Below are 22,294 nucleotides of genomic sequence, written 5' to 3'. Positions count from 1 at the left end.
CGCAATAAGTGTTTATTGATTGGTTTGCGCAAAAGTTATAGCGTTTACAAAATAGGGAATAGTTTTATGGCATTTTTATTGTTAATTTTTTTTTTTACTAGTAATGGCGGCGATCAGCGATTTTTTTTATCATGACTGCGACATTATGGCGGACACATCGGACATTTTTGACACATTTTTGGGACCATTGTCATTTATACAGCAATCAGTGCTATACAAATGCACTAATTCCTGTGTAAATGACACTGGCAGTGAAGGGGTTAACCACTAGGGGGCTGGGGAGGGGTTAAGTGTGTCCTAGGGAGTGTTTCTAACTGTGGGGGGAGGGGCTACGTGTGACACGTCACTGATCTCTGCTCACGATGACAGGGAGCAGAGATCAGTGACAGTGTCACTAGGCAGAACGGGGAGATGCTTGTTTACATCAGCATCTCCCCTTTCGTCCTCTCCGTGAGTCGATCGCGGGTATTCCCGTGGCGATCGAGTCCGCTTGCTATGGGGGCAGTTGGCAAGAGGGAGGGGCCAGGAGCTCCAGTCGGGGGGACCCGAGAAGAGGAGGATCGGGGCTGCTTTGTTTACAGAGCATTACACAGAGCAGGTAAGTATAACATAAACTAAAAAAAATAAAATAAAAACATCTACCTTTAATATCACTGGCAGTCAGGGTTTCAGAGCAAGAATTTACAGGATCATAGCTCAGAGTATCCAAATCACAATTATCGTCAAATAAAATTTATAGATTTATTGTTGTGCTGTTATTACATTATACTCTGTAACGTGCCAGAAAGAGTTTATGGAGCATTTGTATAAATGATTATTGTTATTATACAAATAATAAACAACAGCAACCAACAACTTATTATTAATAATAATAATAATAATTTATTGGTTGTTGTTAATAATAATAATAATTTATTGGTTGTTGTTAATAATAATAATAATAATAATAATTTATTGGTTGTTTTTAATCATAATAATATATTGGTTGTTGAATAATAATAATATTATTATTATTATTATTATTATTATTATTATTATTATTATTCAACAACTAATATATTATTATGATTAAAAACAACCAATAAATTATTATTATTATTATTATTGACAATGACCAATAAATTATTATTATTATTAATAATAATAATAATAATAATAATTTATTGGTTGTTGTTAATAATAATAATAATAATTTATTGGTTGTTTTTAATCATAATAATATATTGGTTGTTGAATAATAATAATAATAATAATAATAATAATAATAATAATATTATTCAACAACCAATATATTATTATGATTAACAACAACCAATAAATTATTATTATTATTATTATTAACAACAACCAATAAATTATTATTATTAGTGTTATTTAAATAACAAATCAACAACAACAACCAATAAATTATTATTACTGATATTATTATTTATTAACAACAGCCAATAAATTATTATTATTAGTATCATATAAATAAAAAATCAACAACCAATACATTATTATTATTATTGTTGTTATTATTATTATTATATACATAATAAATATACAACAACCAATAAATTATTCTTATATAACTGTGATAACTCCAAAGATAAGGACAAAAAAAGAGAAAAAGGGACAGAGGCCGCGGGGGAGTCCCTTACGGTGTAGTGGTTTGACAGATGATTGGATGAAATATATGATGAAAAGGTAGATTTCCATGGTGTCCTCACATCTGGGAGGTGGCTGAGCTCCCTAATGGAATGTCAGACAACCTGGCGTGGAAACCAGCAGGGAATATGACTGTCCCCGCACAGAGTAAGGTCGCTCTCGATGCTCGTGGGGTGATCCGGAGAATCCAACAAACTGCGGTCTCAGGATTTCGGTGTGTTCACAAAAGGAGGTTAAAGAGCCCCAAAAGATAGGAAAATGGTGTCAGCAGGGGAACCCAAATGTAAAGGAGAAGCTGAGGAATAGATTTTTCATTGATTTTACTTTATTACTCACAGCATAGTATAAAGCACCGTACAACGCGTTTCGTGGCACTACACTGGCCACTTCTTCAGGTTGGTGCATAAAACACTTTAACCAGCTGTGATCTGTCTCTCGTGCTGTCTTTTGGGGCATCTTAACCTCTTACAATGAATTATTATTAGCAGCAACAACCAATAAATTATTATTATTATTATTATATAAAAAATAAATAACAGCAACCAATAAATTATTATTATTACTATTATTATTAATAATAACAATGGTGTGAGCAGAGGCACCCGAATGTGAAGGAGAAGCTGACGAACAGTTTCCTTATTGATTTGACTTTATTGCTCACGGAATAATATAAAGCACCATACAACGCGTTTCGTGGCACTACACTGGCCACTTTTTCAGGTTGGAGCATAAAGCACTTTAAACAGCTGTGATCTGTCTCTCGTGCTGTCTTTTGGGGCTCTTTAACCTCTTATAATAAATTATTATTATTATTAACAACAACAACCAATAAATTATTATTATAATTATTATTATTATTATTATTAACAATGGCAACAACCAATAAATTATTTATTATTAACAACAATACACAATAAATTAGTATTATTATTTTTATTATTAACAACAACAACCAATAAATTATTATTAACAACAACAATAATAAACAATAAATCATTATTATTATTATTAACAATAACTACAGAGCTGAACTGTTCACAATAAATTTTCCAACATGCTGTATTTGGATTGTTGTATGAGGAGCTCGGCTGGTATAATAATAGCCATACCTCTTCTTCCTTCCTACAAGATTGTAGGATATTCATGTAAGGAAGAGCTACAGAATCTGTATATAGTAAAAGAAATATCCTCGTATATAATTTCTGAACACAATATAAAATGCGACGGAGCCGTAGAGAAGTCAGGGAACTCGCTTACAATGACCTGTTTCCTGCAGGAAATTCATTAACTATTAACAGCTGGAGTAAACCTCGGCCCCTATTGACTATTTTGTCTACTATATGATTTTTTTTTGATTTTTTTAAATTTATGAGATATTTTCTACCCTAACTAAAGGGAGTCTCTCACCAAGGACACACCACACCTCACTGCTTACATTAATTAAAGTTTTAGCTTAATCTGTTGGTTTTTGATTATAAATTAGTCACATATATCACAGTGTCATAGTACATATGATTTAGAACGACAGAAAAAGCTTCAGTAAAACAAAGTAAAGAAATTTGACCCTCATAATACATCCAAGTCTCCATCAAAGTCCTCCTTAAATCAAAGTCCCCTTTACATCAGAGTCCCTTCTTGCGTTAAAGTGTTACTAAACCCAGGAATAGGGATGGGCCGAACACCAACCCCCCCCCCCCCCCCGTTTGGTTCGCACCAGAACTTGTGAACAGACAAAAAAATTTGTGCTAACACCCTTAAAGTCTATGGGACACGAACACGAAAAATTTAAAAGTGCTAATTTTAAAGGCTTATATGCAAGTTATTGCCATAAAAAGTGTTTGGGGACCCGGGTCCTACCCCAGGGGACATGTATCAGTGCAATCAAAAGTTTTTAAAGGATTTTAATAATGCTTAACGTGAAACAATAAAAATGAAATATTCCTTTAAATATCGTGCCTGGGGGGTGTCCTTAGTCTGCCTGTAAAGTGGTGCATTTTTCCCATGTTCAGAAAAGTACCGCAGCAAAATGACATTTCTAAAGGAAAAAATGTCATTTAAAATTGCTCACGGCTATAATGTATTGCCAGATCCCGGCAATATACATAAAAAATCATTTAAAAAAACAGTGTGGGTCCCCCCCCCAGTCCATACCAGGCCCTTCGGGTCTGGTATGGATATTAAGGTGAACTCCAAAAAAAATGGCATGGGGGTCCCGCCGAAGATCCATACCAGACCCAAAGGGCCTGGTATGGACAGGGGAAACCCAGGACGTTTTTTTCTTAATTCTGTCATAGGGCTCCCCCTAACCACTTCAATACACTTGATGAGATATTGTAGACTGCACTATATACCCTGCACTGTATTATATATACTACACTGACTGCACTATATACTCTGAAGTGCAGTATATATACTATACGGACTGCACTATATACTCTGAACTGCAATATATATACTATACGGACTTTCACTATATATTCTGCTGAAAAATTGGGCCTTAGGTGTTGGTGGTGCCAGAACACTGTAACCCCTCACAGTTACTCTTGTTGGGTGCAGGAACGGTCCCAGCTGTTAAATATTATTTCAGAGGCTGCTTGCCCTCTTTTAGTGGCCTGTGAGCTTCTGCCTCTCCTTGGAGGCCTTCCGGACATGATGGGTATTTTTTTTAACACTGCACTACACTGTATTATATACTGTGTACACTGCCTGAAGTGTATTTGAAACTGTACACCGCTGAATGCACTGTATATATATATATATATATATATATATATATAGGCTACACTGAATGCACTGAATGCAGAGTGAGAATGTACATATATATATATAAATATGTATATAAAATCAAATACACTGCCACTAACCTGCCTGCCTAATCTCGCTCAATCTCCCTATCTCCGTCCACTACGGGTGCTGCATAAGCGTGGACTTAGTGCCCCTGAGCCATGATTGGCCAAAGGCACCCTGCCAATTATGGTTCTCGCTAAGGGGGGTGCTGTGATTGGCCAAAGCATGCAGGTCAGGTGTATGCTTTGGACAGTCATCATACAGCAATGCACTGCGGTCTTGCAGTGCATTATGGGGTGCTCGAATTTGCCGCCCCATAAAATTCGCTGTTCGGCGAACAGCCGATGTTCGAGTCAAACGTAACTTGAAGCTCATCCCTACCCAGGACCCTGCATTCTCTATATCTGCTCTCCCACAGTACACAGAACATGGAAATGCAATAGTTTTAGTAAGTATAAACTGCTAAATACCTTTCCTCATCAGCTGCATATAGCAGTCTTGTGACTTCTATCAGTGTCTGGTTAAAGCTTGTAGGAGGAATTTTCTTTCTGCCCTGATTGTCCCATGAGGCTGCATGTCCTCTGACCCTCTGTCTGGACAGTGCTGATTGGCCCTGTTCTGATCACATGCACTCTCCCAAGAGAAAAAAAAAAACTCTCTCTCTCTCTAACTCCTTAGGTTCCACAGTGAGTATAACAAGCATGCTTTACTGCATATACAGACTGATTTTACTGTTGTGGGTTTAGTAACACTTTAAGGTCCCTATCAGAGTCCCCTTTTTCATCAGAGGGCAGGATAAAAACTTGCAGTGGGCCAGATTTGGCCCACAGGCCCTCGTTTGGAGACCCCTGCTTTAAAACAGAACTTGGGGGGGGGGGGGGGGGGGGTTACCATGCAGTGGAACTGTGCCTGCACTACATGGGTTACCTGCTTGTTTTGGCCTAGAGGTTCGGAGAGCTGAGATATAATCACCTAATCCTCCGATCCTCCCAGCGCAAGACCGCTCCCTTCGGCTCCTCCCCCCTACGGTCTAGTGGTCTTTGTGCAATGGACTGCTCCTGACATCATCATGCCCATAGACCCGCTCTGGATGTGAGGACATCAGGAACAGTCCACCGCTGGTCGTGGGGGGAGCGTCATTTTCCGAGGATTGAAGGATCGGGGGAGTATAGGCGCTGTGTTTGTGCGTCCTTCAAACGCAATTTTTTTAAAAAAAAATACACTTCAATGAATAAAAAAAAAACGAAACAGTAAAGTTAGCCCAATTTTTTTTTTTGTTTTAATGTGAAAGATGATGTTACGCCGCGAAAATCGCGAAAGAATCGTGATCTATCTTCTAAGCAAGAAAATCGTGATTCTCATTTTAGCCAGAATCGCGCAGCTCTAATGTGAGGTATCGCCGCATGCGTTAGAGCGAGAGCAACAATTCTAGCACCAGACCTCCTCTGTAAATACAAACTGGTAACCTGTAAAAAAATTTAAAGCGTCTCCTTTGGCGCCATTCCACAAGTGTGCGCAATTTTAAAGTGTGACATGTTAGGTATCTATTTACTTGCAGTAATATCATCTTTCACATTATAAAATTGGGCTAACTTTACTGTTTTGTTATTTTTTAAATTCATGAAATTTTTAAAATTCATGAAAACGACCGCCATTTTTTCCCTAGGGCGTCTGCTATATATATATATATATATATATATATATATATATATATATAAAATGTTTGGGGGTTCTGAGTAATTTTCTAGCAAAACAAATGATTATTTTTATAGGTAGGAGAGGAGTGTCAGAATAGGCCCACCATGGAAGTGGTTAAATAGCATTTTCAGAAATAAACGCAGTATCATTTTTATTTATTCTTTTTCTTTTACTTGTGACGGATATCCTTTATTTATCTCCCTTTGATATCTATAAAATAGGTTCCATTTGATAGTCTTTTTGAACAAGGTTTGCCTTGATGTATATTTTCTTAGGTCTGTAGAGAATCCAGCTGTCCACACTTCCTTCTTTCCCCTCGGTTCACACTAAAACGCACGCATTTGAATGGGTTCCGGTTTTGGCAGCCCATTAATTTCAATGGACTGCCAATCACATGGGAACACACAAACAATAGGGGAGGCGCCACTTTTGCAAAAAAATGCACCAAACTGCAAGGTACTGCGGTACTATGCGATTTGGTGATCACAAATGGGGCGTGTTTGCCAGATGCATTGGGGTGCCATTAGAGCGGCACGATTCTGGCTAAAATGAGAATCACAGTTTTTTTGCTTAGAATAAAGATCACGATTCTCACGGCGTAACATCATCTTTCACATTATACAAAAAAATTGAGCTAACTGTACTTTTTAGTTTTTTTTTTTAACCTCTTACAGCCCATGAAGGATTTACCCCCTTAATGACCAGGCCATTTTTTTTGCTATACGGCACTGCGTCGCTTTAACTGACAATTGCGCGGTCGTGCGACGTTGTACACAAACAAAATTGATGTCCTTTTTTTTCCCACAAACAGAGCTTTCTTTTGGTGGTATTTGATCACCTCTGCGTTTTTTTTATTTTTTGCGCTATAAACAAAAAAAAATAGCGACAATTTTGAGAAAAAAAACGCATTATTTTTTACTTTTTGCTATAATAAATATCCCCAAAAAATATTTTAAAAAAATGTTTTTCCTCAGTTTAGGCCGATTGTATTCTTCTACATATTTTTGGTAAACAAAAATCGCATAAGCAATTATTGATTGGTTTGCGCAAAAGTTATAGCGTTTACAAAATAGGGAATAGTTTTATGGCATTTTTATAGGTAATTTTTTTTTTTACTAGTAATGGCGGCGATCAGCGATTTTTTTATCATGACTGCGACATTATGGCGGACCTCTGCGTGGTTTTATTTATAAACAAAAAAAGACCAACATTTAAAAAAAAAAAAACATATTTTTTACTTTTTGCTATAATAAATTTCTTCCTCAGTTTAGGCCAATATGTATTCTTCTACATATTTTTGGTTAAAAAATTGCAATACAGGCAGTCCCCGAGTTACGAACGGATTAGGGACTGCCTGTTTTTCTTAAGTCGGACTTGTTCGCAAGCGCATGCGCAGAACGGCAGAGACGTAGTTTTCCGATGTTCTGTCAAGTAGCCGCGCATGCGCAGACGTCGTTCTCCGGTGTTTTCCGATGTGCCCGCCGTCGAAAAGTGGCCATGCATGCGCAGAACGTTACGCCGCCTCCCGTTCGTAAGTAGGAGTCGTTCGCAAGTCGAAGGTTCGTAACTCGGGGACCTCCTGTAAGCGTATATTCATTGGTTTGCGCAAAAGTTATAGGGTCTACAAAATAGGGGATAGATTTATTGCATTTTTATTATATATTTTTTTTTTTTTACTAGTAATGGCGGCGATCTGTGATTTTTAGCGGGACAGCAACATTACAGCAGACAGATCGGACATTTTTGACACTTTTTTTGGGACCAGTGACATTTATACAGTGATCAGAGCTAAAAATAGCCACTGATTACTGTATAAATGTCACTGGCAGAGAAGGGGTTAACACTGGGGGGGACGATCAAGGGGTTAGATGTGTTCCCTGGGAGGTGCTTTCTAACCGTGGGGGGATGGGACTGACTATCACTGTTCCTGATCACTAGGAACAGCAGATCTCTCTCTCCTCCCCTGTCTCTTTGTTTACATAGACAGATCCCCGTTCTGGCTCTCTGAGGAGCGATCGTGGGTGGCCAGCGGACATCGCGGCCGCCGGCCATGCACATCGGCTCCAGCCCCCTATAGCTTCTTAAAGCGGCCGACCTACAGTGACGGCGATTTATGCATCCGTGCCAACCTGCCACAGTACAACTACGGCGGCTGGTCGGCAAGTACCATAGTTAATTCATTGAAATGTATTTTTTGCCAAAAAATTGCGTTTGAAAGACCGCTGCGCAAATACAGTGTGACATATTGCAACAATCGCCATTTTATTCCCTAGGGTCTCCGCTAAAAAAAAAGTATATATATATATATATATATATATATATAAAGTTTGGCGGTTCCAAGTAATTTTCTAGCAAGAAATTCTGACTTTAACTTTGTAAGAAACAAGTGTCAGAAAAAGGCTTAGTCTTTAAGTGGTTAAACTTCCCTCATTTACAGACCGAAGTTCATTCCTTTGATCTAAGAACAAAAAGTTACAATGTTTATAGTTATCTACCAGCGTGGACAATGTTGTGAAAAACTTGTCAGGCTGCCCCGTTTTTTTTCTTTTGACAGCTTAGTGAGCAGAGAACTTTCTACACTTGTTACACGAATGAATCGGGAAATTCTGCATAGAGATCGCGAGGGAGGTTGAATCGAGATCACGATTTTAATGATTAAAGCGTGCAGCTCTAGGTGCCATTAACAATAAAAGGCACCTGCATGCATCTCGGAAGGGCAGTGCACTCGCATGCGGCATGGGAAACACGCAGTGAACGTACCTTTCCCACACCACACTCCAGTGTGAACTGGCCACTGGTGAGATTATTAGTGACATTTTAGGAACAAACGCATCACAACACTCTCTATTACTGAACTGTAATATCTTACTATGCATTTTGCAGTCGTGGGAAAATCAGAGCTTTATCTATTTTGAGGAAATGAAAGGAAATCACAAGATTTTTTTTTTAAGATTTCATTTCTTTATTTACTTTTTTTTTTTGCTGTTGGTTTTTTTTTTTTAAAGAGAAACAAAACACAGATAATATCAAAGTAGAGAGGTTGGGAAATGCAGTAACATGCAGAAAAATGTTCTAATGGTAATAGTGTAAAATTGGCTTGTTATTCTTTAGCTTCTGAAAATTAGTAAAAATGTTTATTAACCACTTGACTCCGGAAGATTTACCCCCCCCCCCCTTTTCATATGACCAGGAAATTTTTTTCGCGATACGGCACTGCGTTACTTTAACTGACAACTGACAATTGAAAATTGATGTCATTTTTTCCCTACAAAATAGAGCTTTCTTTTAGTGGTATTTGATCACCACTGAGTTTTTTTATTTTTGCGCTATAAATGAAAAAAGACTGTCAATTTGGAAAAAAAATTTTTTTACTGTCTGCTATAAAACATATCCAATAATACAAATAAAAATCTAATTTCTTTATAAATTTAGGCCAATATGTATTCTGCTACATATTTTTGTAAAAAAAAAAAAAAAAAAAAACTCCAATAAGCTTATATTGATTGGTTTTCGCAAAAAATGTATGTCCTTTTTTTCCCCACAAATAGAGCTTTCTTTAGATGGTATTTGATCAACTCTGTGTGTTTTTTTTTTCTCTATCAACAAAAAAAGTCTGACAATTAATAAAACAAAAAAAAACAAAAAAAAATATATCTTTTTTTACTTTTGGCTATAAAACAAAAACACACCTTTATACATTTAGGCCAATATCTATTCTGCTACATATTTTTGGTAGACAAAAAATTCCAATGAGTGTATATTGATTGGTTTGCACAAAAACAGATATATAGTGGAATTTTTTTTTTTAATACTAAAAAACTGGTCCAAATCATTTGGTGGAGGGGGGATTATGGTGTGGGGGTTGTTTTTGCAACTAAGGGGGCTTGGCCCCCTTAGTTCCAGTGAAGGGAACTCTTATGCCCCGTACACACGGTCGGATTTTCCGATGGAAAATGTGTGATAGGACCTTGTTGTCGGAAATTCCGACCGTGTGTAGGCTCCATCACACATTTTCCATCTGATTTTCCGACACACAAAGTTTGAGAGCAGGCTATAAAATTTTCCGACAACAAAATCCGTTGTCGGAATTTCCGATCGTGTGTACACAAATCTGACAGACAAAGTGCCACGCATGCTCAGAATAAATAAAGAGATGAAAGCTATTGGCCACTGCCCCGTTTATAGACCCGACGTACGTGTTTTACGTCACCGCGTTTAGAACGATCGGATTTTCCGACAACTTTGTGTGACCGTGTGTATGCAAGACAAGTTTGAGCCAACATCCGTCGGAAAAAATCCATGGATTTTGTTGTCGGAATGTCCGATCAATGTCCGGCCGTGTGTACGGGGCATTAAGGGATCAGCATACCAAGACATTTTAGACAATTTCATGCTCCCAACTTTGTGGGAACAGTTTGGGGATGACCCCTTCCTGTTCCAACATGACTGCACACCAGTGCACAAAGCAACGTCCATAAAGACATGGATGAGCGAGTTTGGAGTGGAGGAACCTGACTGGCCTGCACAGAGTCCTGACCTCAACCCGACAGAACAACTTTGGGATGAATTAGAGCGCAGACTGCGAGCCAGGCCTTCTCGTTCAACATCAGTGCCTGACCTCACAAATGCCTTTCTAGAAGAATGGTCAAACATTCCCATAGACACACTCCTAAACCTTGTGGACGGCCTTCCCAGAAAAGTTGAAGCTGTTATAGCTGCAATGGATGCGCCAACTCAATATTGAATCCTACGGACTGAGACTGGGATGCCATTAAAGTTCATGTGCGTGTAAAGGCAGGCGTCCCAATACTTTTGGTAATATAATGGAAAATTGAATACTTATCTTTCCGTAATTTTTCTTTCCTGGTGCCTATCCTTGGCAGCATATGCATGGTTGGTTGCTCCACCCCTGGCCAACCCACAGGACCATTATAACTCTGTAAAAGAGAGTGATGCCCCCTCTGCCCCCCATTCTCGTACAGTAACTACACTCAATTCAGCCACAAGAATAAGAACAAGGGAGGGTAATATGCTGCCATGGATAGACATCAGGAAAGGAAAATTACGGAAAGGTAAGTATTCAATTTTCCATTTTCCTGGTGCCTTCATGGCAGCGTGAAGGCACGAGGAATGGAAGCATACGCATAGTAAATAACTCACTACCAGGGAGGGAATGCTGAAGAAAACTGAATTTTTAATTGACTAGTTATGAGAATGAGGGTGGGGGCGAAGGGCGTGGGGGGGGGGGGGCGTCGCTCTCTTTTATTATAGAGTTATTATGGTGAAGGCACCAGGAAAGTGTATATGTGATTCTGCATCTCTGGGTAGGGGGCGTGCGCTCCCACCCACCCGGGTGCGCTGACACTGGCTCCAGCACATGCTGTTCACCGGTTCCCGACCAATGATTGAGTGACAGGAGAGAGCTCTGTGTATGTAAACAACACAAAGCTCTCTTCTGACAGCGGCGATGTGCCGGTCTTTGTTTCCCTGCGAAGTTCCCACAAAGTGTCAGTTAGTGTCAGATTGCCCGCCGTCCCTCTAAAAAGTTGCTGATCTCCACCATTAATAGTATAAATAAATAAATAAAAATTCCAGTATATATCCCATAGTTTGTGGACATTATAACTTTCATGCAAACCAATCAATATATGCTTATTGGGATTTTTTTTTACTCAAGACTCAAGGCCTAAAAGTATGAATACATTTGATTTTTAACATTTTTTTAATTGGATATATTTTATAACAGAAAGTAAAAAATAATAATAATAATAATAATTGGTGGTGATCAAATACCACCAAAAGAAAGCTCTATTTGTGGGAAAACGATTATATTAATTTTACTTGGGTCCAGTGTTGCATGACCGTACAATTACAAGTTAAAATAGCGCAGTGCCGAATAGCAAAAAATGGCCTGGTCACGAAGGGGGTAAAATCTTCCGGAGCTGAACATTCCGCTTATTTATTGAGATCAGAGTGCTTCTTTAAGTAATGCTGTCTTTACATTGTGTTTTCTCTTACAGGAGGGGCGTGTTATCTTTGCATGTTTTCTGAGTTATATCTGTATGACAGCGGCAGTTGATGGTAAGATTTATAAGGGCTAAGATCTTATATAGGGAACTTTAATTCAGTCTTGGGCAAGGGGCGCTTGGCAATGAAGGCAATGCCACATATGTTGGTGGGGCAGGGTACAGAATAAACCACCACTGTCCACTAGTTATAGACCTGTCACCTTTTGGTCCAGGGGACACCCAAACGGTGATCAGGTTTCTATTACTAATATGATTGAATGATGCTTTTGCTCTTCCATCCAGAGCAACCTTTCTCAAATAAATGAATAGGAGTCAGTGAGAAGAATGTCCCTTACATTGGTGATCAGTATGAAGAATGCTTCTTACATTGGTGGTCAGTGGGAATAATGATCATTACATTGGTGATCAGTAGGAAGAATGTCCCTTAAATTGGTGGTCAGTGGGAAGAATGTTCCTTACATTGGTGGTCAGTTAGAAGAATGTCCCTTAAATTGGTGGTCAGTGGGAAGAATGTTCCTTACACTGGTGGTCAGTCGGAAGAATGGTCCTTACACTGGTGGTCAGTGGGAAGAATGTCCCTTACATTGGTGGTCAGTGGGAAGAATGTTCCTTACACTGGTGATCAGTGGTTAGAATGTTCCTTACATTGGTGATCAGTGGGAAGAATTTTCCTTACAGATCAGGGTATGTAGCTCAGCATTACAGATCAGGGTATACAGCTCAGCCTCACAGATCGGGGTATATAGCTCAGCCTCACAGATCAGGGTATATAGCTTAGCCTCACAGATCAGGGTATATAGCTCAGCATTACAGATCAGGGTATATAGCTCAGCCGCACAGATCAGGGTATATAGCTCAGCCGCACAGATCAGGGTATATAGCTCAGCCTCACAGATCAGGGTATACAGCTCAGCCTCACAGATCAGGGTATACAGCTCAGCCTCACAGATCAGGGTATACAGCTCAGCCTCACAGATCGGGGTATATAGCTCAGCCTCACAGATCAGGGTATATAGCTTAGCCTCACAGATCAGGGTATATAGCTCAGCATTACAGATCAGGGTATATAGCTCAGCCGCACAGATCAGGGTATATAGCTCAGCCTCACAGATCAAGGTATACAGCTCAGCCTCACAGATCAGGGTATACAGCTCAGCCTCACAGATCAGGGTATACAGCTCAGCAGCACAGATCAGGGTATACAGCTCAGCCTCACAGATCAGGGTATACAGCTCAGCAGCACAGATCAGGGTATATAGCTCAGCCTCACAGATCTGGGTATACAGCTCAGCCTCACAGATCAGGGTATATAGCTCAGCCTCACAGATCAGGGTATATAGCTCAGCCTCACAGATCAGGGTATACAGCTCAGCAGCATAGATCAGGGTATATAGCTCAGCCGCACAGATCAGGGTATATAGCTCAGCCTCACAGATCTGGGTATACAGCTCAGCCTCACAGATCAGGGTATACAGCTCAGCCTCACAGATCAGGGTATATAGCTCAGCCTCACAGATCAGGGTATACAGCTCAGCAGCATAGATCAGGGTATATAGCTCAGCCGCACAGATCAGGGTATATAGCTCAGCCTCACAGATCAGGGTATACAGCTCAGCCTCACAGATCAGGGTATACAGCTCAGCCTCACAGATCAGGGTATACAGCTCAGCCTCACAGATCAGGGTTTACAGCTCAGCCTCACAGATCAGGGTATACAGCTCAGCCTCACAGATCAGGGTATACAGCTCAGCCTCACAGATCAGGGTATATAGCTCAGTCTCACAGATCATGGTACACAGCTCAGCATTACAGATCAGGGTATATATTCACAGTCAGCCCTGGGCATGCACAAATCTTGGCATCTATCTATAGTCAGCTCTGGCCATCTACAGTCGGCACAAGGCATCCACAGACAGCTGGCATGCTCCTTGGTGGGGGATGAAATGTACCTTAACTTGGCACTTGCCTGCTGCCAGGGTCCCCTGGTATGGATTATCTTGCTGACAGATCTGGGCAAGATAATCCATAGTGTCGATCTGGGCAAGATAATCTGCAGTGGCAGCTGACACCCCCCCCCCCTGCCCGTGACGCGTGACTGTTGATTTCCCCCCTCCATCACCCCACCACCCCCCCTCCCACGCCCAGGGACAGAGCACGGGACAGAGAAAGCCCCCCCACCTATCAGTCCCCACTAATGATCGTTAGCTGGCAGGGCTGACTTCTGACCATGTAAACACTGTGGTCACATGATTGCCGATCCTTCTCACCCCCTGGGTATTCAGAATCTTTTAAAGGGATGCAGACACAGGCAGGAATGGGTTAAGAATTAGCTTATCTTCTCTGTGATTCAACGTTTGTTAAAGTATAACTAAAGGATAGAGTGCGGAGGGATTAGAACCCCTGTCAGTTTTTATTGCTGTGTCCCCGTTAGGGAGATTAATGCTCTCTAACCATTATCATCGAAAGTGAAAGGACATCCCCAAATTAGGGTTGTCCCCTGAACAGTAATAAAGGGGAAATAAAAAGGGAAATCCTCCAATGGGGACACTAGTCCTGGTGACAACCAGGGATTCCCTCACTTTGGAGGGATTTCTGCTCACTTCCTGTTTGGCTATGGGAAAGGAAGTGAAGGAAAATCTCCCCAATGGGACACAGATGACAAAAAAAAAATGACAGTGGCTGTAAACCTCTCTATCCAAAATATAAAAAAAAAATGTGCCTTTGAGTTCTACTTTAAGACCCTTCACTTACTGATTCATTTTGGTTGCCTTTGGCAGAGAGAGTCCAGACTGAAAATGTAAGGGCAGAATTTGGGGAGAGCGCCACGCTGACGTGCCTTTTACAGGCATCAAATGAAGTGCTCCAAGTGACTTGGAAGAGGATTGGGAAGGACAGCGAAACGAAACTGGCCACCTACACAAAAGAGAAAGGAGCCAAGGTAGACAAACCGTATGACGATCGGCTGAATGTCAGCATGCTGGGGCTGAACAGGACCGCCATCACCATTTATAAAGCCGGTTTGGAGGACGAAGGATGCTACGTCTGTGTTTTCAACATCTTCCCGACAGGAGCCGAAGAGGGGCGCGTCTGTCTGAAGATTTCTGGTAAGAGATCCCAACCCATTAATACTCCAGGAGAAATCCAATCCATCATATTTCTACCTTGCCCTTCCCATCTCCATCTACATTGGTAGGTGTGGCCTCATTTAACCACTTCAGCCCCGGAAGGATTTACCCCCTTCCTGACCAGGCCATTTTGTTTTTGCGATACGGCACTGGGCCGCTTTAGCTGACAATTGCGCGGTCGTGCGATGCGTTGACGACGATGGTCGTCAACAAAATTGACGTCCTTTTTTCCCTACAAATAGAGGTTTTTGGTGGTATTTGATCAACTCTGCGTTTTTTTTTTGCCCTATAAACAAAAAAAGAGCGACATTTTTGAAAAAAAAAAAAGAATAATTTTTTACTTTCTGCTATAAAACATTTTAAAAAAAATGTAAAAAAAACAGATTTCTTCCTCAGTTTAAGGCCAATCCTAGCCGATGTATTCTGCTACATATTTTTGGCAAAACAAAATCCCAATAAGCGTATATTGATTGGTTTGTGCAAAAGTTATAGAGTCTACAAAATAGGGGATAGTTTTATAGCATTTTTATTTATTTATTTATTTTTTTTTACTAGTAATGGCGGCGATCGGCGATTTTTGGCGGGACTGCAACATTGCGGCGGACAGATTGGACACCTAACTGCCATTTTTGACACTTTTTGGGAACCAGTGACATTATTACAGTGATCAGTGCTAAAAATATGCACTGTTATTGTACTAATGACACTGGCAGGGAAGGGGTTAACATCAGGGGCGATCAAAGGGTTAAATGTGTACCCTGCAGGTTTGTTCTAACTGTATGGGGGATGGGCTGCTTGGGGAAACGCACAGATCCATCTTCCTGCATAGCAGAGAGACAGGATCTGCACACCTCCCAACATTTTGAGATGGGAACGAGGGACACCTTCTAACAAATGTAGGTAGGCATAGGACACGCCCCTGCCACGCCCCTTAAAGGAGAATTAACTAAAAAAAAGGTTAATTAAATCCACAAGGACTTTTTTTACCACTACTATTCCTTCATATTGGCTTTTAAAATGTACAAATGCAGCAATTTAGGAATCAGATGAAAGGTTTAGCACTGGGAAACTCTTTTTGAAAGATAAAAAGTGCGTTTTATATACAACTATATAGATCTGACCAAAATGAGGGACAAATGAGGAGGAAAGAGGAACAGAGGGACATTGCTCCAAATCAGGGACAGTCCCTCGAAATCCGGGACAGTTGGGAGCTATGGATCTGTGTGATCTCCCCTGTCAGAACGGAGATCTGCTTTGTTTACACAGGCAGATCCCCAGTCTGTCACTGAGGGGAACGATCACTGATTGGCTCCCCCTGCTGGCCAATGGGAGCACTGACAAAAGCAAGTTCCCGAGCCGACGTACACCTACAGCGATTTGCGGGATCGTGCCACCTTGCCGCAGTATAATGACGGCGGCTGGTTGGCAAGTGGTTAACATTACTGACCTCCTTCTGAAAATGCTAGTTGCTTGGCTCAGCAGAGCTCATTTGGCATACTTTGGGGTCAGTGATTTAAAATGTATGGGCCAGGCAAATAGCATTTTCAGAAGGTGAGGTCAGCAGTCCGCCATACATATATAGAGTATAGAATATATAGTATAACTCAACTGCAATTTTAGAACCCAATTGGTTATTATACCCAGTTCTGAATTACAGTCATTTGGTTTGGTTACATTATCTCTGTCCTTGATTGTGAGATCTTTTCGTTCAGCTAATAAATCTTCAAGAAATATCAGTTTTATTTATAATAATGAATACAAAGCAAGTGCATTTCAGGGGTTAAGTGTGGCCTTCATTCAGGTATTTTCACCTATTTTTATTTTTCATTTTTTGTTATCTGTTTCTGATTTTATTTGTTTATTTATTTTTTATATACTATTACTACAAGGTCTTAGGAAAGCTAGTGGCATACACACCACTGGACCACCTAGCATGTATTGCAGCCGTTTTTTCCTTTTTGATAATTGCCTTTGGTCAATTAACCACTTCAGCCCCGGAAGATTTACCCCCTTCATGACCAGGCCATTTTTTGCGATACGGCACTGCGTTACTTTGACAATTGCACAGTCGTTCGACGCTGTACCCAAATAAAAATGATGCCCTTTTCTTTCCCACAAATAGAGCTTTCTTCTGGTGGTATTTGATCACCTCTGCGGTTTTTATTTTTTGCTCTTTAAACAAAAAAAAAAGACCGACAATTTTGAAAAAAAAAAAAACAATATTTTTTACTTCATGCTATAAAACATACCCAATAAAAAAAATGTGAAAAAAATCAAATGTATTCATCAATTTAGGCCAATATGTATTCCACTACTTAGTTGTGGTAAAAAAACCCCAATAAGCATATATTGATTTGTTTGCGCAAAAGTTATAGTGTGTACAAACTATGGGACAGATTTATTGAAATTTTTATGTTTTTTTTTTTTTTACTAGTAATGGCGGCGATCAGGGACTGCAAAAATAAAGCCATACAATATGGTGAAGAATCTCCCTATTAACCTCCATACCATGACACTTTTAAGGACACAATACTTCTATGCCAAAAAAATAATTTTAATGACCTAGAAAAAAAACCCCTCTCTCCAACTTTATCATGGAAGAAGGAAATTAATTCTGTTCTTCCTTTATACTCATCTACACTAACAGAGGATCCCCTAAATTTTTTTTGCAAAATCTGGGGCCTTTGGGCTCAATCCATTCTTGCCACCTAACCCCAATACAGTTCTCAGGAAACCACAATTTCTAATCTCTCTTTCTTCATATTAACAAGTAAAAATCCATAGTAATAGATAATATAGAATAAAGCCATGCATAATGTGGCTGTGCTACTAACGAAACTATGCAACACTTCAAATAAACTTGAGAAAGGATGGTGTTGAGGAAACCTACATGCCCTCGTCATCTCCTTCTAAGATAAACTCATCCAACTCAAAGTCTACCATCAAGCGTACTGAACATCTATGAGGTTATATAAATAAAAAATGAGATGCACTCCACTTTTTTCCACCTCTTTGGTCACGCAGCTGACTTTTTATTATGTCATGTGGTTATGCCCCAAGATACGAGCATTCTGGACCAGGTGTAGGCTTTATTGAATCAGCTTTGGTCCCTCCAAATTTAAAATGCTCCAAGACATGTCTACTAGGGCTGGTGAAGAATATCTCTATTAACCTTCATACCATGAAACTTTTAAGGACACAAAACTTCTATGCCAAAAAAATAATTTTAATGACCCGAAAAAGACCCCTTCCTCCAACTCTATCATGGAAGAAAGAAATGAATTCTGTTCTTCCTTTGTACTCATCTACATTACCGGAGGATCCCCCTAAAACTTTTGCAAAATCTGGGGCCTTTGGACTTAATCCACTCTTACCACCAAGGGTCTCCAAACTTTGTAAACAAAGGGCCAATTAAGTGTCCTTCAGGGGGCCAGACTGTGGCCAGTGGGATTAGAAAACACCCTGGACGTCAGGAGGAGTAAACAATGTCCTATCATTGATTTTAGTGGGAGGAATAGCGCCCTATTGTTGGCATCAGTGGTAGGAATAGTGCCCCATTGTTGGTATCAGTGGGAGGAATAGTGACTAATTGTTGGTATTTAGTGGAGGAGATATAGTACCCTATTGTTGGTGTCAGTGGGAGGAATAATGCCCCAACACTGGTGTCAGTGGAAGGAATAGTGCCCCGTCATTGGTGTGGTAGTGGATGGTGTCAAGGGCTGGAAAAAGGCAAGCAAAGGGCCACATCTGGCCCACGGGCTGCATTTTGAAGACCACTGACCTAACCCCACTACTGTTCTCAGGACACCACAATTTCTAATCTCTCTTTCTTCATACTATAGCTTCATATATGAAGATATCAAATGTATGAAATACCACCACTGTACATGAACTATGATTTGTTGTCATGTATGTAAGGACGTGTGACTGTACCAATTATTTTTGTTTTGTAAGGAAGGTTGTATGTTTTTGCAACTGTACTTTATCTTTTCTCACTTTTTTTTAAGATACTGTTTTGTTGTTTTAAGCATGTAATATAGTAAATACCGTATATACTTGAGTATAAGCCGACCCGAATATAAGCCGAGGCACCTAATTTTACCACATAAAACTGGGAAAACGTATTGACTCGAGTATAAGCCATGGGTGAGAAATGTGTAAGTGGAAAAGAGGGTCAACAATGCCCATTTACAGCCTCACTGTGCCCATTTGCAGTCATAGGTCCCCCAAACTTCAAACTTGGTAGTTAAGGGTTCCTAAATGCCCCCTAGCTGCAGCCAAAATTTGGGGTCTCTGAACCCAAAGGGTCCTGAAATGACATTGCTGCAGATGGACACAGTTGACTGATTTGGGGCCCCGTATCTCGGGGCCACTTGGTGCTAGGAACCCCAAATATGGTGTGCAAACCCAGTGGAATGAGCACTACAACATATCCAAAGCTGGGGTTCTTAGCGTAAAGTGACCCTGAGAAACGGGGCCCCAAATTCGGTTCAGAAAATGTCTAGCACTTTTTTTGCAGCAGAGAATGACATTTTCCGAACCGATTTTGGGGCCCCATATCTCAGGGTCACTTGGTGCTAGGAACCCTAGCTTTGGATATGTTGTAGTAGTGCTAGTTCCACGAGGTTTGCACACCAAATTTGGGGTTCCTAGCACTAAGTGGCCCCGAGATACGAGGCCCCAAAGTTGGTTTCGAAAATGTCATTTTTTGCACCAGAAAAGTGCTTGACTCGAGTATAAGCCGAGGGGGGCACGTTCAGCACAAAAAAATGTGCTGAAAAACACGGCTTATACTCGAGTATATACGGTAAGTAAATGAAATAGCAGTTGTGATTTACCTTGCAGGTGAGTGTAAACAAAGTCCTTAGTGCCAATTTACACCATAGTAACTTCAGAGGAACCACAGGGGTTTTTGTATAATTTTATGGTTGCAAGAGAAGCCTTCAGGCTCCATGCACACTGAAGCTCAAAAAAGCTTTTTCTGGATGCCAGATTGCTGGCAGAAAACTCTGGTTGAAAAACGTGCTTTTAACAGCGTTTTGTACTAGCGTTTATGAGCGTTTTCTAGCGTTTATGGCCGTTTTTAATAAAAATACACAGAGGACACTCCAAAAATCCTACAATGCATTCCAAACTCCCACAATGCATTTAAAAAATAGAACGCCGAGCGCTAATTAACACGCGTTTATGAGCATTTATGAGCGTTTATCAGCGTTTGGCGTTTTTATGGCGGGGGAAAAACGGCACTTTGAACGCAAATTTCTGACGTTCAGAAAAAAGCCCATAAACTCCACTGCTCATTAAAGCTAAAAAAACGTCCATGTGTGCATGGACACATAGGATAACATAGAGTGGAGTTTATGGGCTTTTAAAAAAAAACGCCAAAACTCCAATAAACTGCAGTTTATCAGCTCCAGTGTGCATGGAGCCTCAAACACAGGCACTGCTGAGATGACAGAACATCTAATAAGATATCAGTTACAAAATATTATAGTACAGAAAACAAGTCCTGTATTATAAGATTAGGATAAAAATAAAAATAAATATTTTTTATTTCTAGATAAATATTAAATGTTCCATATTCACATTGCAGGGATCTCCAAATTTTCAAAACAAAGGGCCAGTTTACTATCCATCAGCCTTTAGTGGGGCTGGACTGTGTTCAGTGGGAATAGGAAATGTCCCGTCATCAATGAAACTAAACAGTGTCTCAGGCTTGATGGTCAGTTGGATTTAAAAAAATGTTTATAGCACCTGGTGGTCATTAGAAGGAGGAATAGTGCCCCATCGTTGGTGTCAATGGTAGAAATAGTGCCCCATCATTGGGGCCAGTAGGAGGAATAGTGCCCCATTGTTGGTGTCAGTAGGAGGAATAGTGCCCCATTGTTGGTGTCAGTAGGAGGAATAGTGCCCCATTGTTGGTGTCAGTAGGAGGAATAGTGCCCCATTGTTGGTGTCAGTAGGAGGAATAGTGCCCCATTGTTGGTGTCAGTAGGAGGAATAGTGCCCCATTGTTGGTGTCAGTGGTAGAAATAGTGCCCCATCATTGGGGCCAGTAGGAGGAATAGTGCCCCATTGTTGGTGTCAGTAGGAGGAATAGTGCCCCATTGTTGGTGTCAGTGGTAGAAATAGTGCCCCATCATTGGGGCCAGTAGGAGGAATAGTGCCCCATTGTTGGTGTCAGTAGGAGGAATAGTGCCCCATTGTTGGTGTCAGTAGGAGGAATAGTGCCCCATTGTTGGTGTCAGTAGGAGGAATAGTGCCCCATTGTTGGTGTCAGTAGGAGGAATAGTGCCCCATTGTTGGTGTCAGTGGAAGAAATAGCGCCCTATCATTGGTGTCAGTAGGAGGAATAGCATACCTCCCAACTGTCCCTGATTTAGAGGGACTGTCCCTGATTTGGAGCAATATCCCTCTGTCCCTCATCCCACCTGATTTGTCCCTCATTTTGGTCTGATCTATATAGTTGTATATAAAACGCATTTTTTATCTGTCAAAAAGTGTTTCCCAGAGCTAAACCTTTCATCCGATTTGTAAATTGCTGCATTTGTACATTTTAAAAGCCAATATAAAGAAATAGTAGTGGTAAAAAAAAGCCCTTGTGGATTTAATTAACCTTTTTTTTGGTTAATTCTCCTTTAAGGGGGTGTGGCAGGGGGCGTGTCCTATGCCTACATATGTTTGTTAGAAGGTGTCCCTCATTCCCATCTCAAAATGTTGGGAGGTATGGGAATAGTGTCCCATTGTTGTGGATGTTGTGGCCCGTTGCTTGTGTCAGTAGGAGGAATAGTGCCCCATTGTTGGTGCCAGTGGTAGGAATAGTGCACATATCAGTTGGAGGAATAGTGCCCCAAGAGCTGGATAAAGGTCAACTGACCACAGTTTGGAGACCACAGATATATTGTATTCAGTTTTATTTTGTATATGTATTTAATATGTAAGCTTTTTTTTTTTTTTTTTTGCACCCCTTCTGATAGATTTTCTTGTACTTCCTGTCTATATAGA

At 40.4% G+C, this 22,294-nt stretch overlaps 1 protein-coding gene across 2 annotated transcripts in view; it reads left to right on the top strand.

The window, feature by feature from the left end:
* Nucleotides 1-22,294, top strand: part of LOC141129339 (CD226 antigen-like) — a 37,585-nt gene that overhangs the window by 5,651 nt on the left and 9,640 nt on the right. For both annotated transcript variants that reach the window (XM_073617313.1, XM_073617314.1), the window contains exons 2-3: nucleotides 12,156-12,216; nucleotides 14,942-15,268. In XM_073617313.1, coding sequence (XP_073473414.1) covers nucleotides 12,156-12,216; nucleotides 14,942-15,268 — 388 coding nt within the window. The remainder of the gene's footprint in view (nucleotides 1-12,155; nucleotides 12,217-14,941; nucleotides 15,269-22,294) is intronic.

This window comes from Aquarana catesbeiana, linkage group LG02 (genome assembly GCF_042186555.1).
Source record: "Aquarana catesbeiana isolate 2022-GZ linkage group LG02, ASM4218655v1, whole genome shotgun sequence".
NCBI lineage: Eukaryota > Metazoa > Chordata > Amphibia > Anura > Ranidae > Aquarana > Aquarana catesbeiana.
This window is presented reverse-complemented; position numbering and strand designations above follow the sequence as displayed.